At 53.8% G+C, this 13,363-nt stretch overlaps 9 protein-coding genes across 9 annotated transcripts; 6 read left to right on the top strand and 3 right to left on the bottom strand.

Annotated features, from left to right (window-relative positions):
* Positions 1-82: 82 nt before the first annotated feature.
* On the top strand, positions 83-783 carry LTS14_002556 (uncharacterized protein; the record flags this gene model as incomplete). The annotated part of the gene is made up of 2 exons (XM_064835262.1): positions 83-434; positions 500-783. 2 exons carry the CDS (start codon positions 83-85, stop codon positions 781-783), a joined length of 636 nt encoding a protein of 211 aa, XP_064697197.1.
* A 505-nt stretch (positions 784-1,288) lies between these two features.
* On the bottom strand, positions 1,289-1,615 carry LTS14_002555 (uncharacterized protein; the record flags this gene model as incomplete). Its single annotated transcript, XM_064835261.1, has 2 exons — positions 1,289-1,561; positions 1,610-1,615. 2 exons carry the CDS (start codon positions 1,613-1,615, stop codon positions 1,289-1,291), a joined length of 279 nt encoding a protein of 92 aa, XP_064697196.1.
* An 86-nt stretch (positions 1,616-1,701) lies between these two features.
* LTS14_002554 (uncharacterized protein) lies at positions 1,702-2,256 on the top strand (the record flags this gene model as incomplete). Its single annotated transcript, XM_064835260.1, has 1 exon — positions 1,702-2,256. The coding sequence occupies one exon, from the start codon at positions 1,702-1,704 to the stop codon at positions 2,254-2,256; it is 555 nt and encodes a 184-aa protein (XP_064697195.1).
* Positions 2,257-4,961: 2,705 nt separating this feature from the next.
* Positions 4,962-5,947, top strand: LTS14_002553 (uncharacterized protein; the record flags this gene model as incomplete). Its single annotated transcript, XM_064835259.1, has 2 exons — positions 4,962-5,165; positions 5,219-5,947. 2 exons carry the CDS (start codon positions 4,962-4,964, stop codon positions 5,945-5,947), a joined length of 933 nt encoding a protein of 310 aa, XP_064697194.1.
* Positions 5,948-6,802: 855 nt separating this feature from the next.
* On the top strand, positions 6,803-8,296 carry LTS14_002552 (uncharacterized protein; the record flags this gene model as incomplete). Its single annotated transcript, XM_064835258.1, has 1 exon — positions 6,803-8,296. One exon carries the CDS (start codon positions 6,803-6,805, stop codon positions 8,294-8,296), a length of 1,494 nt encoding a protein of 497 aa, XP_064697193.1.
* Positions 8,297-8,561: 265 nt separating this feature from the next.
* LTS14_002551 (uncharacterized protein) lies at positions 8,562-9,815 on the bottom strand (the record flags this gene model as incomplete). Its single annotated transcript, XM_064835257.1, has 2 exons — positions 8,562-8,879; positions 8,922-9,815. 2 exons carry the CDS (start codon positions 9,813-9,815, stop codon positions 8,562-8,564), a joined length of 1,212 nt encoding a protein of 403 aa, XP_064697192.1.
* A 178-nt stretch (positions 9,816-9,993) lies between these two features.
* Positions 9,994-10,902, top strand: LTS14_002550 (uncharacterized protein; the record flags this gene model as incomplete). Its single annotated transcript, XM_064835256.1, has 1 exon — positions 9,994-10,902. One exon carries the CDS (start codon positions 9,994-9,996, stop codon positions 10,900-10,902), a length of 909 nt encoding a protein of 302 aa, XP_064697191.1.
* Positions 10,903-10,943: 41 nt separating this feature from the next.
* Positions 10,944-11,969, bottom strand: LTS14_002549 (uncharacterized protein; the record flags this gene model as incomplete). Its single annotated transcript, XM_064835255.1, is given in 2 exon segments — positions 10,944-11,460; positions 11,476-11,969. 2 exon segments carry the CDS (start codon positions 11,967-11,969, stop codon positions 10,944-10,946), a joined length of 1,011 nt encoding a protein of 336 aa, XP_064697190.1.
* Positions 11,970-12,316: 347 nt separating this feature from the next.
* On the top strand, positions 12,317-13,267 carry LTS14_002548 (uncharacterized protein; the record flags this gene model as incomplete). Its single annotated transcript, XM_064835254.1, has 1 exon — positions 12,317-13,267. One exon carries the CDS (start codon positions 12,317-12,319, stop codon positions 13,265-13,267), a length of 951 nt encoding a protein of 316 aa, XP_064697189.1.
* Between the last annotated feature and the right edge of the window lie 96 nt (positions 13,268-13,363).

Below are 13,363 nucleotides of genomic sequence, written 5' to 3'. Positions count from 1 at the left end.
GGAAGACTTTCCATCCGATCAGCATCATACATCGTTCTCGTCCATCACTACGATCCTCTCCCATTGCACCATCATACTAAAGATGGCAGACGATACCCGACAGACGCCTTCCCAAAGCCCCGGCGCAATCCAAGAGGACCTCTCCCGTGAAGCCCTCACCGTCCACCCCGAACACAAACCTTTCTCCGGCACGCAATGGCAAAACGGCAAACAAATCCCCTACAAGCCTGATCAAAACGCGAATCTATTGGGTGGAGGGACAGAAAATACAGCAGGAGGGAAAGCGCCAGATGTGACGTTGAGTAATGCCTTTCAAAACGGGATCCAGAGGAAAGATTTCGTGGATCTGCCCACCCGGCCTTGTGTGAGGGACGCGTTGTTGACAGGCATCGGGGGTGGTTTCGCGCTCGGAGGTATTCGTGCTATCTTCGGTGGTATGTGTATCATATATCCCACGGGGGAGGATGTTCAATAATGCTTTTACTGATTCTCTCCACAGCCGCAGTCTGGACATCATGCTCCTGGGCCGTAGGCTCCTTCTGCTTCTCCGCACCTCTGATGTACCAATACTGTCACTACAGACGAACCGCGGAAAAAGAAGGCATGATGCGAGCTGTCGAAATCTTGAATAAGAAGGAAGTTGAGCGCAAGGCAAGGGAGGCTAGGAAGGAGAAGGTGAGGGAGGAGAGGAGGCTGGCGAAGGATAGAGAGCAGGATACGCAATTAGCGGCGTTGAGTGAGAAGCAAAGTGGTGGTGGGCAGCCTTGGTGGAAAGTTTGGTGATTGTGGTGGAGACATGCATGGGTCGTGTTGCGGATCCTTCTAAGTTGCATTTATAGAGCTTGCCAGACACAGCACTGCGTCCTCCTTGGAAGTCCATATACAAACAGGATATTCGCCTTCTATGATCTCGGATACGGCAAGAGCGACAAGGCTTTCGGGTCAGATGTTGTGGCGCCTCACCTCACAAGTTTGCGCAGCATGGACACAAAGCTACAAACCAAGTAGTGGCCCTGAGAGTCAGACGTGGCTATGAGGATAGGGAGCGATATGAGACTGGACGGGCAAGGCACAAAGCTTGCAAAAGCACAATCGTATTATCGCAAGTATGATCACGCTATTCTACATACAAGCAAAAAAAGCTGTCAAGACCCATCCCCAATTACATGCCATCTTCTATGCTACCTCTTGACCAGATGCTTCGCAATTCTTGCTCATCATCGAGCTTTGGAGAGGTGCTCGAAGCGAGTGGCGATTATCATCGAGTCTGTGCTTACACTGACCCCGATCACAGCATCATGATGGCGGCCATCATGCTGATAATGAAGCACAGCATGAGCTCGTGGTCGACAATCTCGGTGGTAGCCGAGCCAGTGTATGGGACTGGTGCAGTGCTAGGAGAGGTGATGGTGCCATTGCCGGTGGGAGCTGGCATGTAGCCAGAGCCAGTTGCTCCGATTGCACCGGCCACGCTGCTGCTTGGGGAGCTGACAGCCGGGACTGGGGCAGAGTATGGGCCGTAGCCGATTGGGGACGAGGAAGTGGAGGTCTGGGTGGCGTTCTGCTACACGTCAGTATGAGATCTAGAACCAGGATATAATGGCTATACTAACATTGGCAATGCCAGTCTGGGAAGAGGGCGCAGTCGGCACAGCTGGAACAGTGACTCGAGTCGTGCTAGTAACGGTCGAAGTAAGGGTAATGGCAGATGAAGAAGTCGAGGCCACACTGCTTGGGCTACCAACGCTTGGTGAACCAGTACCGCTTGGAGTGGTGTTCGAGAATGAGGCTAAGCTCGAAGCAGTGGGCGGGTATGAGCTGGGTGCTCCAATCGCTGGCGCCGAGGAGCTCGTAGAAGCTGAGCTGGTCACAGATGGACCGGCAGAGGACGAGCTTGCGGATGCTGAGCTGCCGGAGCTGCTGGAGCTGACACTGGGTGTGGCGGAAGGAGATGAACTGGGAGCGCTGCTGACCGAAGCAGGCACTGCAGCTAACGACGAAGAAGCTGGGCTGGTTGAAACAGCAGGGGTAGATGCTGAAGACGAGGAGCTGGGAAGTGTTGGCACAGCGGGGACTGCAGTCGAGGACGAAGAGCCTACACTGCTTGGCACACCCGAGCTGCTGGACGCAGAAGCAGCAGCAGAAACAGCTCCTGTAGAGGTCGCTGGGATGCTGGGTGAGCTAGGTACTGGGCCTGGCGCCGAAGAGGATGAAGCGACTGGAGCACTCGAAGCCGAGCTGCTCGGAGGAGCATAGCTGAAAGTGTATGTCGAAGACCAGCTGGTCGTGGTTGTAGAAGTGACGGTACTTGTGATCGCCGTCGGGCTGGTAGGGCTCGCACCTGCCACGGAGCTGCTGGTTGGTGAAAGGAGGCCAGTAGAGGACGATGCGGTGGCACTGCCCATTGAAGTGAGCGTGGCCGGGCAGATTGTGGTGGAGACTGGGACGATGGAAGTCCAGGTGGATGTCGGGCAGCTGACCGATGCTGGGCAGCTGAAGTCGGTCACCATGCTGGTGGCGTAGACGGTGGAGATGTACGCGACAGGCCTGATATGCTGAGTGACAACATTGGTTACTGTGGAAGTGGACTCATCGGCTGGCATGCATCGTCAGTACATAGCTAGGGGAGGAAAAGCTGGTTGCACTCACTTTCGGTGGCGGATGCCAGAGTTACAGCGCCAACGATGGCTGCGAGAATGTTTTTGATCTGCATTTTGGCGGGGGCTGGTGCGTGTTTGGTGTCTGGTCGTGTATTGCCTCGCGAGCTTATAGTGCAGAAAAGCGAAGCGTTGATAAGGAGTTGAACGAGTGTGTGTGATGATTGTTGACGAGGGAAGAAGCAGGAAGAGGAAGAGGATTTGTTTTGTTTTCTATTGGGAAAGTGTTGGTTCGGCGGCCGCATCCGAATGACGCGGCTGCTGGTGAATGAGGAAGGAACGGGCAGGCAATTGCGAAGCCCGAGCTGCAGTCACGGGAAGTGCTTGCGAGCAACATGGTCTTGAAGCCATCTCGACCCTCGGTGTATCCCGCAGACAGCACAAGAGTGTCTGAAGTCTCGCGATCCACCATCATGCCGATAGGCCTGCGGGCTCCTGGAAGTACAGATATTTGCTGGATGCCAGAACGCCCGTCTAAGATGGCGTCCAGTCGCAAATCGTCCAGCTCTCGCCTCTCGAAGATAATACAACATGGTAGGGCCGACTTGCCATGGTACTGTTCTTGCCACCTGATTATGATCGCAGCTATTCGCCATGCCTGCTTCGTTGATGGAAGGACCCCCTGCTGGAACACGTCCATACTGCCCTCTTCACGTTACTTGGGACATCACGACCTCCTCTTACTTGCCGTGACAGCGCGTTCTGACCATACCTTCCGCCGTGGCAATGTTTACGACAGCTTGCTATAAAACGGCACCCAGTCCTCCATGTTCTCTTCTCTCTTTCTCGCATCCGTATACCACTATTCCCACGCCGGCACAGCTTTACACCAACATCCACACTGCACCAACATCCACAGAATGCATTTTAGCTCCCTCTTACCGCTTGTCGGTGAGTACCAGCCCTCTCGATCACTGTCTTACCTCGCTGACCATATTCTCAGGCCTTTCCCTGGTCTCAGGCGAAGTGACCAAGACGGTGACCATGACAACCACTCCGGCCTGGTGTCTCCGACCACCTCCAACACTGTCCACGACTTGCGATACCAAGACCTGGACCATCAGCGAGAAGATCATCCCGCCCTCCACCACTGTCAGCTGCTTGTCTGCTTCCTGCACCACCATGACATGGACAACCAACAAGATGATTACGCCACCTCCTCCCACTCTGTCCGCCACTTGCACCACATCCACCTGGACTTCGAGTACTCAAGTCACCACTTCGAAGAAGTCTAGCAGCAGCTGCGCGACATCCACCACTTCCAAGACAAAGTCCACGACCTCGTCGATGTCGTCCACCACCCCATGCTCAACGTCCTCAATCTCCAGCACAAGCTGCACGACTTCAACCTCGACAAAGACCTTGTCTTTGCCCGTAACCACGTCCAAGAGCACTTCGACTTCCACTTCCATCTCGACCCCCTGCTCTGGCAACAGCACTGTGACGCTATCCACTCAATCTCCCACCACATGGCAATGGACTTGGACGCCCACCCCGACCTCCAGCGTGATCAAGCAGACCCTCAGCTACGGCAATGCCACCGCTTTCACCTGGTCGCCGACTCCCGAGGTCTACTCCACTCCCATTTGGTCAACTCCAGTCTAGTCTACTGCCGACACGACCACCTTCTCCCTTTCCAGTTCCACCTTCGCAACCCCAGCCAAGTCGAGCTCGATGTCCTGGGTGCCACCCAAGCCGTCAGCACCAATGTCACCAACCAACGCCGGTTCGACTCAACAACCAGCGACATGGGTGGCTCTCGCAGCGATCATGGCCGCTATCCTCATGATCGTATGATCGCGCCCAGCATGAAGGCTGGGCACTCTTGGACGTGTGGTATGCGATGGGTTATCTTGGAGCACCTTTGAGTGCCGTTCTTGGTGCGTTTGAGTTCCGTTTTTACGGCAGATAGTGACTGTGCAAACGTCTTTGGCTTCATCTTTCGTTTCCTTACCTCATCGTCCGTCGAGCTGATCTACATCAACGATCATCTTCTTGATGACATCGTGCACATGTAGCCATGTCTTGGGAAACAAAAGTTCGCCTTCCTCCCACGTGTCGACCGTTACCTGACCATACCTTCCTAAGCATGGCAGGCGGAAAATCTTGCTCGAGCGAGTCGTACGAGTATTTGTTCGAGCAATAGCGATGCGTAACGGTATCGGTCTCCATCACGCCGCTCCCGCTCGCAACCCTTGCAGCATGCAGTCACGGTCGTAGGATTCCTTCTGAGTGAGTCACGTAGGAAATATATAACGATGCACGATATTAGATTGCCAAATAGTCCGTTCTTCAACAGTAACCATGTCCGAACACATTCCCGAGACGACTTTCAAGAACTTTTCGAAAGAACAAGCTGCTCAATATGCAGCGGGTCGTGGTACCTCCTATCCTGAGCCCTTGTACCAAGCGATCATGGAGTATCACGAAGGGAAACGAGATGCCGTACTGGATGTCGGCACTGGACCTGGTCTGGTCGTGCTAAACATGCTGAAGTATTGTGAGAGGGTATGTAAACAGCCAAGTCCCGCAGACGATAAGGTAGGAACTGACAATAGCAGGGCATTGGCTGCGACGCAAGCACCAACATGATTGAGCAAGCAAAGAAGGATGCTGCAAAGCACGGCATTACTGACAGGACGAGCTTCAGCATGGCGACAGCTGAGAACTGCTTCGAGGCTGTATCAGAGGCTGGTCTCAGCAACGTAGACATCATTACCGTCGGAACAGCAGCACACTGGTTCGACATGCCTCGCTTCTATGTCGCAGCAGCCGAGTCACTGCGTCCTGGCGGCACGCTGGCAATGTGGTGCCCGAGCTCCTTCTACGTCCACCCATCTGTACCTCACGCAGCGGAGCTCCAAGCTGCCCTCTCACACCTCGAGGACGTCTATCTCAAGCCGTACATGCAACCCGGCAGCCTGCTAGCTCGCTCAGGCTACGACGACCTACCATTGCCTTGGAGCACCGAGGAGACAAGCTCGCTGTTCGATGAGAAGACCTTCAAGCGTGAGAACTGGGACCGTAACGGCGTCCCATCTGCTACACCGTCTGCTGATGGTACACCAGCGCCATTTCTACTTGCCCAGGAATTCAGTACCAAGACCGTAAGCATGGCGTTTGCCTCCTCGAGCCCAGTCGTCCGATGGCGAGAAGCCCATCCGGATCAGGCCTTCACGGAAGAAGATCCGGTCATGCGGACGGTGCAAGTCATGAAGGATATCCTGGGAGAGGATGCGAAAGTCGTGGCTGGGTCTTCCTTGTCACTTCTGCTATTACGCAAGAACTAGTGCCATTGATTATCATTGGCTTAAATGGCGCAGCTGGCTTTAGCAGTACACCAATATACACCTGTGTATTGCAGTCCACCGTGTGTGATATGGAAGGCCTCGGTTTATCCGTATCACTGCACGGCGCTTCTTGTGTTCCTGAACGATCCTCACTTCAACTCGTCGACAATGTCGCAACCCAGATCCTTTCGGGGCCAGGCGGAGTTCTCCTTTCAGAAACTTTGAAGGCTGGAACGATCCGGATCGTACAAGGCGCAGGAAGAGATACACGTGCAACACCGTTTGATCCAAAAAGCTTCGCCTGCGCACTCGGTAGAACTAGGGTCTTCATCTAAAGTGGAACCTTTGCCACGAATCAGAACCTGTCCTCCTAAACGCGCGAGCTATTTTGTAGAAGCCCAGGCCATGATCGCCTACAGGCATCATTCTCGTAAATACTTCAGCTCTGCTATGTTACTCGTGTCTGACAACTCGTGATCAAAGGGTTAGGCAGACGTGTTTCAGATCCCTCCATCACTCCTGGGCTCTGCGCCATTCTGTCCGACCTGATCATCAGTATCTCGTAGCGCTTGACTAGCCGACTGCTGTACAACAAACCCAGGCCAATTGCTCGCCAAGCCGCCACTCTTTATGCGGCCCATAAATCAAGGTCTCGATCTTTCTTTGCTTTCTTTGTGCTCGTAAGGTAGCGTTACACGCCGCCTCGGCGCTGGCTATACGATTCGCTGGAAAGCAGTCTTCGGCCACCTCTGCGAACACGAATAGTCCCTCCTTTAGATACTCGAACGACGGCAGGCGTGCTGCCTTTGCAGAAGCATCCAGCATTGAAACTGCGCCGAAAGCCATATCATCAACATGACGGTCGAAGTCGTGGATGAAGGCAGGAATGGAGGAAGGACGGCAGGCCCGACGAACGACTTACATTCCTCGGCAATGGCTGCCGACGCAACACCAGCCGACCACATGCGATCAGATGCAAATTCGCCCTCACCACGGCGCATATTACCAGGACTCGCGGCATTCACAGTATCCAGGAAAGCTTCGCCCGTGGCAGCGGATCCTCTTCTCCAGCATGACGCCTCGCCATCAATGCGAAATGTAAAGCTTTCGTTCTGGCAACGACATTTCACCAGACCTGTTGACCTGGAACTCGAGAAGGAAGGCAGTCCGCAGAAGAGACGCTTTGTCTTCTCCTCGCGTGGAGCAATTTTCACCGGCATTATAATGCTGTTATTACTACTAGGGGTGGTAGCGGCAGCTGTTGCCGTGACCATGCATGCTCGTTACGAAGAAGCACATGAGCCATCTCCGATACGGGCGGCGCTCGACGATAATTTTCCGGATCCTGCACTGTGGCATTTCGATGGCACATACTACGCATTCGCTACCAACAATGCTGCTGGCATCCTTCAGCGTCCAAACAATAGCTCAAGCTACGACTATGGTGTTTCCAACATACAGATTGCCACCTCGCAAAACTTCATAAATTGGACGTTGCTCAATTCAACTCACGACCCGCTACCTCATACTGGCGATTGGGTCGCTCAGGGTCTGACGAAAGGTCCACCACGGATTCCGCGCGCGAATGTGTGGGCACCAGATGTTATACGCCGCCCGAGCGATAAGAAATTCGTCATGTATTATTCTGCCAACCGCGTGAACGCCACAGCTCCTGGTGGTCCACATCCTCCGACCCATTGTATTGGAGCCGCTGTCTCCGCGAGCGACTCGCCCGCTGGTCCTTACAAGGCCGAGAACGACACACTGGCGTGCCCTATTGATCAAGGTGGAGCTATCGACCCTGGAGCTTTTAAGGACGAGGACGGGACACTATACGTAGTCTACAAGGTGGATGGCAACAACATAGGCCATGGTGGCGTGTGCGGCAACACAAAGGCGCCGATAATGCCAACACCGTTGATGCTGCAGAAGATGAAAGCCGACGGTGTGACGACCGATGGCGCACCCGTACAAATCATGGATCGTAAGGCACAAGATGGTCCTCTTGTCGAGGCACCTGCTCTGGTACGGTCGAAAGATGGCATCTACTTCCTCTTCTTCTCTTCCGGCTGCACGCGTGCGCCATCTTATGATATCAAGTACGCCACGAGCAAGAACATCAATGGTCCGTATACTCGTGCCGATAGTCCCTTACTGCGGACTGGCGACTTTGGTCTACTGGCTCCGGGCTCGGCTAGCGTGCACGACGATGGAGCTGATGGGTACAACATGGTCTTTCACGCTCGTGTGCAAGCGCCTCAGGGTAGGATCCGGGCCATGTTCACCACTAAATTGATTTTCAAGGGCCACACCGTGACGATGGCATCCGACACACAGAAGGATGACTAAAGCACTGAGACGACACACATGTGTTTGATTTGACACGTTCGAGCGGCGACGAGTGTTTTTTTTTTTGCACATAGCGAAGGTTCGGGTGAAGGCATGATTGCGAGCCAACTCATGATAGGCACGACATACGGCGTTCATTGTTAATGGATTTTTTCCGTAGGAGGGATGAAAGACTTTACAAGAAGGGATGGAAAGGCTGGTGGCCAAGATTCTCGTCACATAGTGTATTTTTCTCCAATAGGACGGTATCAGTCCGCGACACGTTTCATGCTACAGTAGCAGCCTGGAAGCTTGCAGCGAGAGCCTCCTGACTGCTCGATGGCACTTCCTGTGGCAAGAACCATCTCCTCGCCCACTCCAGATCTCGCTCGTGCCCACCCTTCGCGAAATAGACCCACTCGTACTTCTCCTTGTCCCACTTGCGATTCGGCACATATGCCAACAGGGAGTAATAGTTGTCCCTGCTGAATGGGAACTCATAGGAAGGCTTGCCATCTCGCTCCAGGAACTCATCGGTACCATCTGCATCCTTCTCCGTCACATGATACAGCCGAACAGGATGCACCGTTTTCGGCATGGCGGCCTTATTATGACGGTGCATAGGTAGATGCGGTGGGAACCTTACCTGCCTGAGTAGCGTGCCAATGGTACTTTCCAGATGCTTTTCGACTATAGTAGCATAGGTCAAGGGACTAAACATCGCTCGGTCCACTATCCGAGCATGCTTCTCAATGAGTTCAAGGTTCCATTTCGGAAACATGCCTCGTGGAATCATTGGGATGGGCTCCCTCATATTCAGGTTCTGCTGGGAATGCCAGAAGTCAAGTATTACGTTGAGATTGTTCCAGGCTAGAAGGCAGGAAGGACAGCTGCATATTACCGTGCTGTCCACTGCTCGGATGTGCTGATATGGCTTCTTGTGGATCTCGGTCATCTTCTCTCGACGCGGGTTCCGTAAAGCAGTCTGGCTTTCTTCGTCAACTTGACTGAGATGTGTCGGTAGTGGGAAACATTGTCGGAGCACCCAATACCGTCTGTCCATGATGTCTTTCGCAATCGGCCATTCATTGTCCAGGATGAAGTCGTTGATAGCGTGGCTTAGGAGTTCCAGGCGGAGGACATCACTGGGTTTCAGATAGCTGAGCACTTCTTGAAGTATCTCTGGCGGAAGATCAAAGGGTGATTGCGGCCTGGCTTTCGCCGCATACTTCTTTTGCCTCTTCTCCTGCTGCTTCAGTAGCCTTCGTGTCTTTTTGGAGTTCTTTGCTATAGCAGCAGTCGTGTCGATGAGAGGCTCATCATCGTCGTTCGCCACAGTCTTCTTGTTGGATCTTCCGCCTCCAGTCTGGACGATCACGTACTCGCCCGTAGCTGATGTCGCATCTGTCGAAGTAATGGAAGCAGTCTCGGTTTTGGTATCCGCTTCTAGGGCTTGAGGTTCTGATGCGGTACTTTCACCATCTTCTATGACGGTGGCAGACGGACTGTCGATCTCTGGATCCATGCGTACGCCTTGCATATTTTCGATATATTCAGTGACACAAGAAAGCTGTGTCTAACGTGGCGCACAGTCATCGGACTTGTGCTGAAAGCCTAAATGGCTTGTACAGTTTTGGGCGGGCTGATTTGAGTTTTGCAGGGTCCAAACAAGACTTCTTGGCGCATATGCACCAAGACTCTTCTCGAAAGTCAACACGATGTCCCATGGCGACATACTTTATGGACCGCCCAGTGGTCCGCCGCCCATACTATTACCGGCTGAGGTCCATCATATCGCTCGCCATGGATGGCTTCCGGTCACGCTACCAGAACATCTGTCTCATGCGTTGCAACGGCTCCAGGTAGCAGCGTGCGACTTCTTCTCCCTCGAGGCTGAGCAGAAGCGCCTGCTATACCCTTTAAGTCGCGGCACAGAATGTGGTTTCTACGAGGTTCCAGCGGAGAAGCAGTATGTGACAATACGCCACACGATTCATGACAGCTCATGCTTGGAGACATGTGCTCGAGAAGTTTCGCGGGATGCCACGGCCTTTCTCCACCGAATATTATGCGACATAAGCCGTGCTGGTGGCTATGGCCTCGATGCCTGGAATGGCATGCTAGACGGTTCACACGAAATGCCTGAGGATGCCAAGAGGCTCGACGATGTGACGACGCAGCTACGTCTTTTCCAGTACGAACCAATGACAGGCATAGCCACAGAACATGTCGACATAGGTCTGCTCACGTTGTGCGTGAGCGACACACCAGGTTTACAGGTGCTCGACAGATTTACGACACCACATCGATGGATAGATACCATCGGACCGATCGTGCTGGTCGGTGACATGACTAGAGCGTTATTCCGTAGCCAGGTGCGTGCTGGTATGCATCGTGTCGCCGGAAATCCAGATGGACGCAACAGCATAGTCTATGCCTTGCGACCGTGCTTGAAAGGTATGGTGGACTTGGCAAGTTGGGGCGGTGAAGGCCAAGTCGACACCCGAGACTACTTCCTTAAGATCAAAGGGAGTAGGCACAACATTAATGCTACTCATGATATTAGGGAGACTCAAAAGTCTAATCAGCTTAGGAAATGCCAGGTTGTGCTATCTGGTACCGGCTGATCGGCGTAATAGTTATACAAGAAGTGTAGTAGGCTCAAAAATTAGTAGTCATGCATCATCACGCCGTTCTCATCCCACTCGATCTCTCCATTCATAGCCTGCCGCCGTACCCAGTAGGAGTGATAGGTGCTGTAGTCCCGCCTCCCCGATAAACCCAACTGCGAAGCAACGTTGACATAGCCATCTCTGTTCTTCGGACCATCGCGCGCGACATTTTTGGCTGCACCCTCACCTCCCTCACCCTCCCATGCTGTCCGACAGAACGGACAAGTGACAGCGCTTCTTCCCGTCTTAGTCGCCGCCCACTGCTTAAAACAAACGGCGTGGATATTGTTACCACAAGCAGCTTTGCAATACACTATTGCTTCGCCACTCTCTGGTTCAAAATCGACGCAACAGATCGGACATTCGCCTTCGATCGGCTTGCGTTTGCCATCCTTCTCGGCATCCTTGTCCGCTGTCTCGGATGGAAGTGGTGGTGCTTTTTCGAAGATCTCACGCAGCTCCGAGGATATGAAGGCAAGTTGATACTCCAACGTGGCTGGCACACGAAGGACTCTGCTGAGCACATACGCGATGTGCTTGCATTGGTTGCCTTTCCTGGCATGCGGGCAGTCGCACGACGGCACTTTGTCAACCACAATAGTGTAGATGTTTCCAGTCGTGCCGGCTAGCGATATAGTCTCTGTTGGATGTTCGCAGTTTGAGTTCTCCCTTCGACGGTCGAGTGCAAACATGCGTTGGGTCAAAGCGCGATTGCGTACCTCGAGGTGAGAGGATGGCGCGTGTTTTCGCCATCGTCTCAAACGTTTCTCTTCGTCTTTCGGCTTCCTGGACTTCTTCGCAGGCTTCTCGCCCCCGTCGTCCAGGCTGTCAGCCCTCTTGGTTCTGCGCTTTCTAGGTGGACTGTCTTGGGTCAAGTCAATGACGGAGTCATCCTGACCAACGCTCTTGCGCTTCTTGGAAGACTGGAGAGCTGATGTTGATGGTGTCCTGAAGGCTTTCGTCGCGTAGTCATTCGCGTAGTGCGCGCCACCGTAGTGGATAGACTGATCCTCGATACCCATTTTCGCAAGCTGCCCGCTATGCCGGTCCTAGACACCAAGCCCGTTCGCGTGCACACGGATTATCGTTCGCAGTGTCTCGTTCGCGCGAGAACGCAGATTTGCCGCTCAGCAGCGCGAGTCTAAGGCCGCGTTGTGTGGCGCAAGTCGTGGCGTACTTGCGGATAAATGATGACGACTGCGGGGACCACATGCACCTTCCCAGATGGAAGCTCTATGACCATGTAAGAAACAGAAGATGGTGTGTGCCGCCAAGCAGGTAGAGAGATCTCTCCAAAGCTTGTACTATAACATTCACTTGACCCCAAGCTCATTAAACGCCGCTCCTTCTCACACACACCTTCCCCACTATGTCGAGCCAAGGTATACCCAACGAGGCGCCACCATCATACACTGATGCCGTAGGCCCCTCTTCCAAATCGGCAGCGCATTCGTCAAGCAATCATCTCAATGTCCCAGGAGCATCCAGTAGCCATGCCATCCCTCCAGAGCGCCGCCGCTCGATGGAGGACGAGCAGCGACCCCTACCCAAAGGCTGGGTCCGCACATTCGACCCTCACACGGAGCACCAATTCTTCGTGGACACCACGCAAGATCCACCCCGCAGTACCTGGGTCCACCCGTACGATGACCAACAATACCTGGGCACCCTATCCAGCGAGGATCGTGAGAGGATAGAGCAAGAAAGCTTAGGGCGTGGAAGACCGCCAAGTAAGGCAGACGTCATCTCTGACCACACAGATGAGGAAGATATAGATGATAACCATCACACAGCTGCTTCCTCATCGTCGGCGCACGGGAAGCAGGCAGAGCTTCCACCTCGTCCGGACGACAAGGGCAAGAAGGTCGGCTTCGGACGCAAGCTGAAGGATAAGATGACTGGTATGTCTCACGAAGAGCGTGCTGCTGAGCGACAGCGGCGTGCGGCTGAAGAGCAGAAGATGTACGAGCAGCATCAACGTACACGTACTGCTATGGCTCGTGCGGCGCAAACTGGACAGCCGCAGTTGCTGGGCAAGGACAAGGATGGCAAGGATGTCTATATCGAGCCGCCGGCTTATGCTGGTGGTGGAGGATATGGTGGAGGGTATGGATACAACCCCTACGGCTCTGGTGGCGTATACTCCACGCCCAATGCTCGCTACATCCGTCCTTCTGCTCCGTACGGTCGGCCTTACGGTGGCGGATTCGGAGGTGGCTATGGCTTGCCATTGGCTCTGGGTGGTGGCTTGATGGGCGGTATGCTCCTTGGTGATATGGCGATGGGAGGATTTGGAGGCGGTTTTGGCGGCGGCTTCTAAGCTAAGCGGAGATGCGGGTCACTAGAGCCGTAATCGATGCTGGGTTCGAAATGAAGAGTAACGAGTTCACGGCCTGCGCCCTATGATAGTCAGTGG

Source organism: Recurvomyces mirabilis (genome assembly GCF_035927965.1).
Source record: "Recurvomyces mirabilis strain CCFEE 5264 chromosome Unknown scaffold_5, whole genome shotgun sequence".
Classification (NCBI taxonomy): Eukaryota; Fungi; Ascomycota; class Dothideomycetes; order Mycosphaerellales; family Teratosphaeriaceae; genus Recurvomyces; species Recurvomyces mirabilis.
The sequence above is the reverse complement of the archived record's forward strand: the minus strand, read 5'-3'. Positions and strand labels throughout refer to the sequence as shown.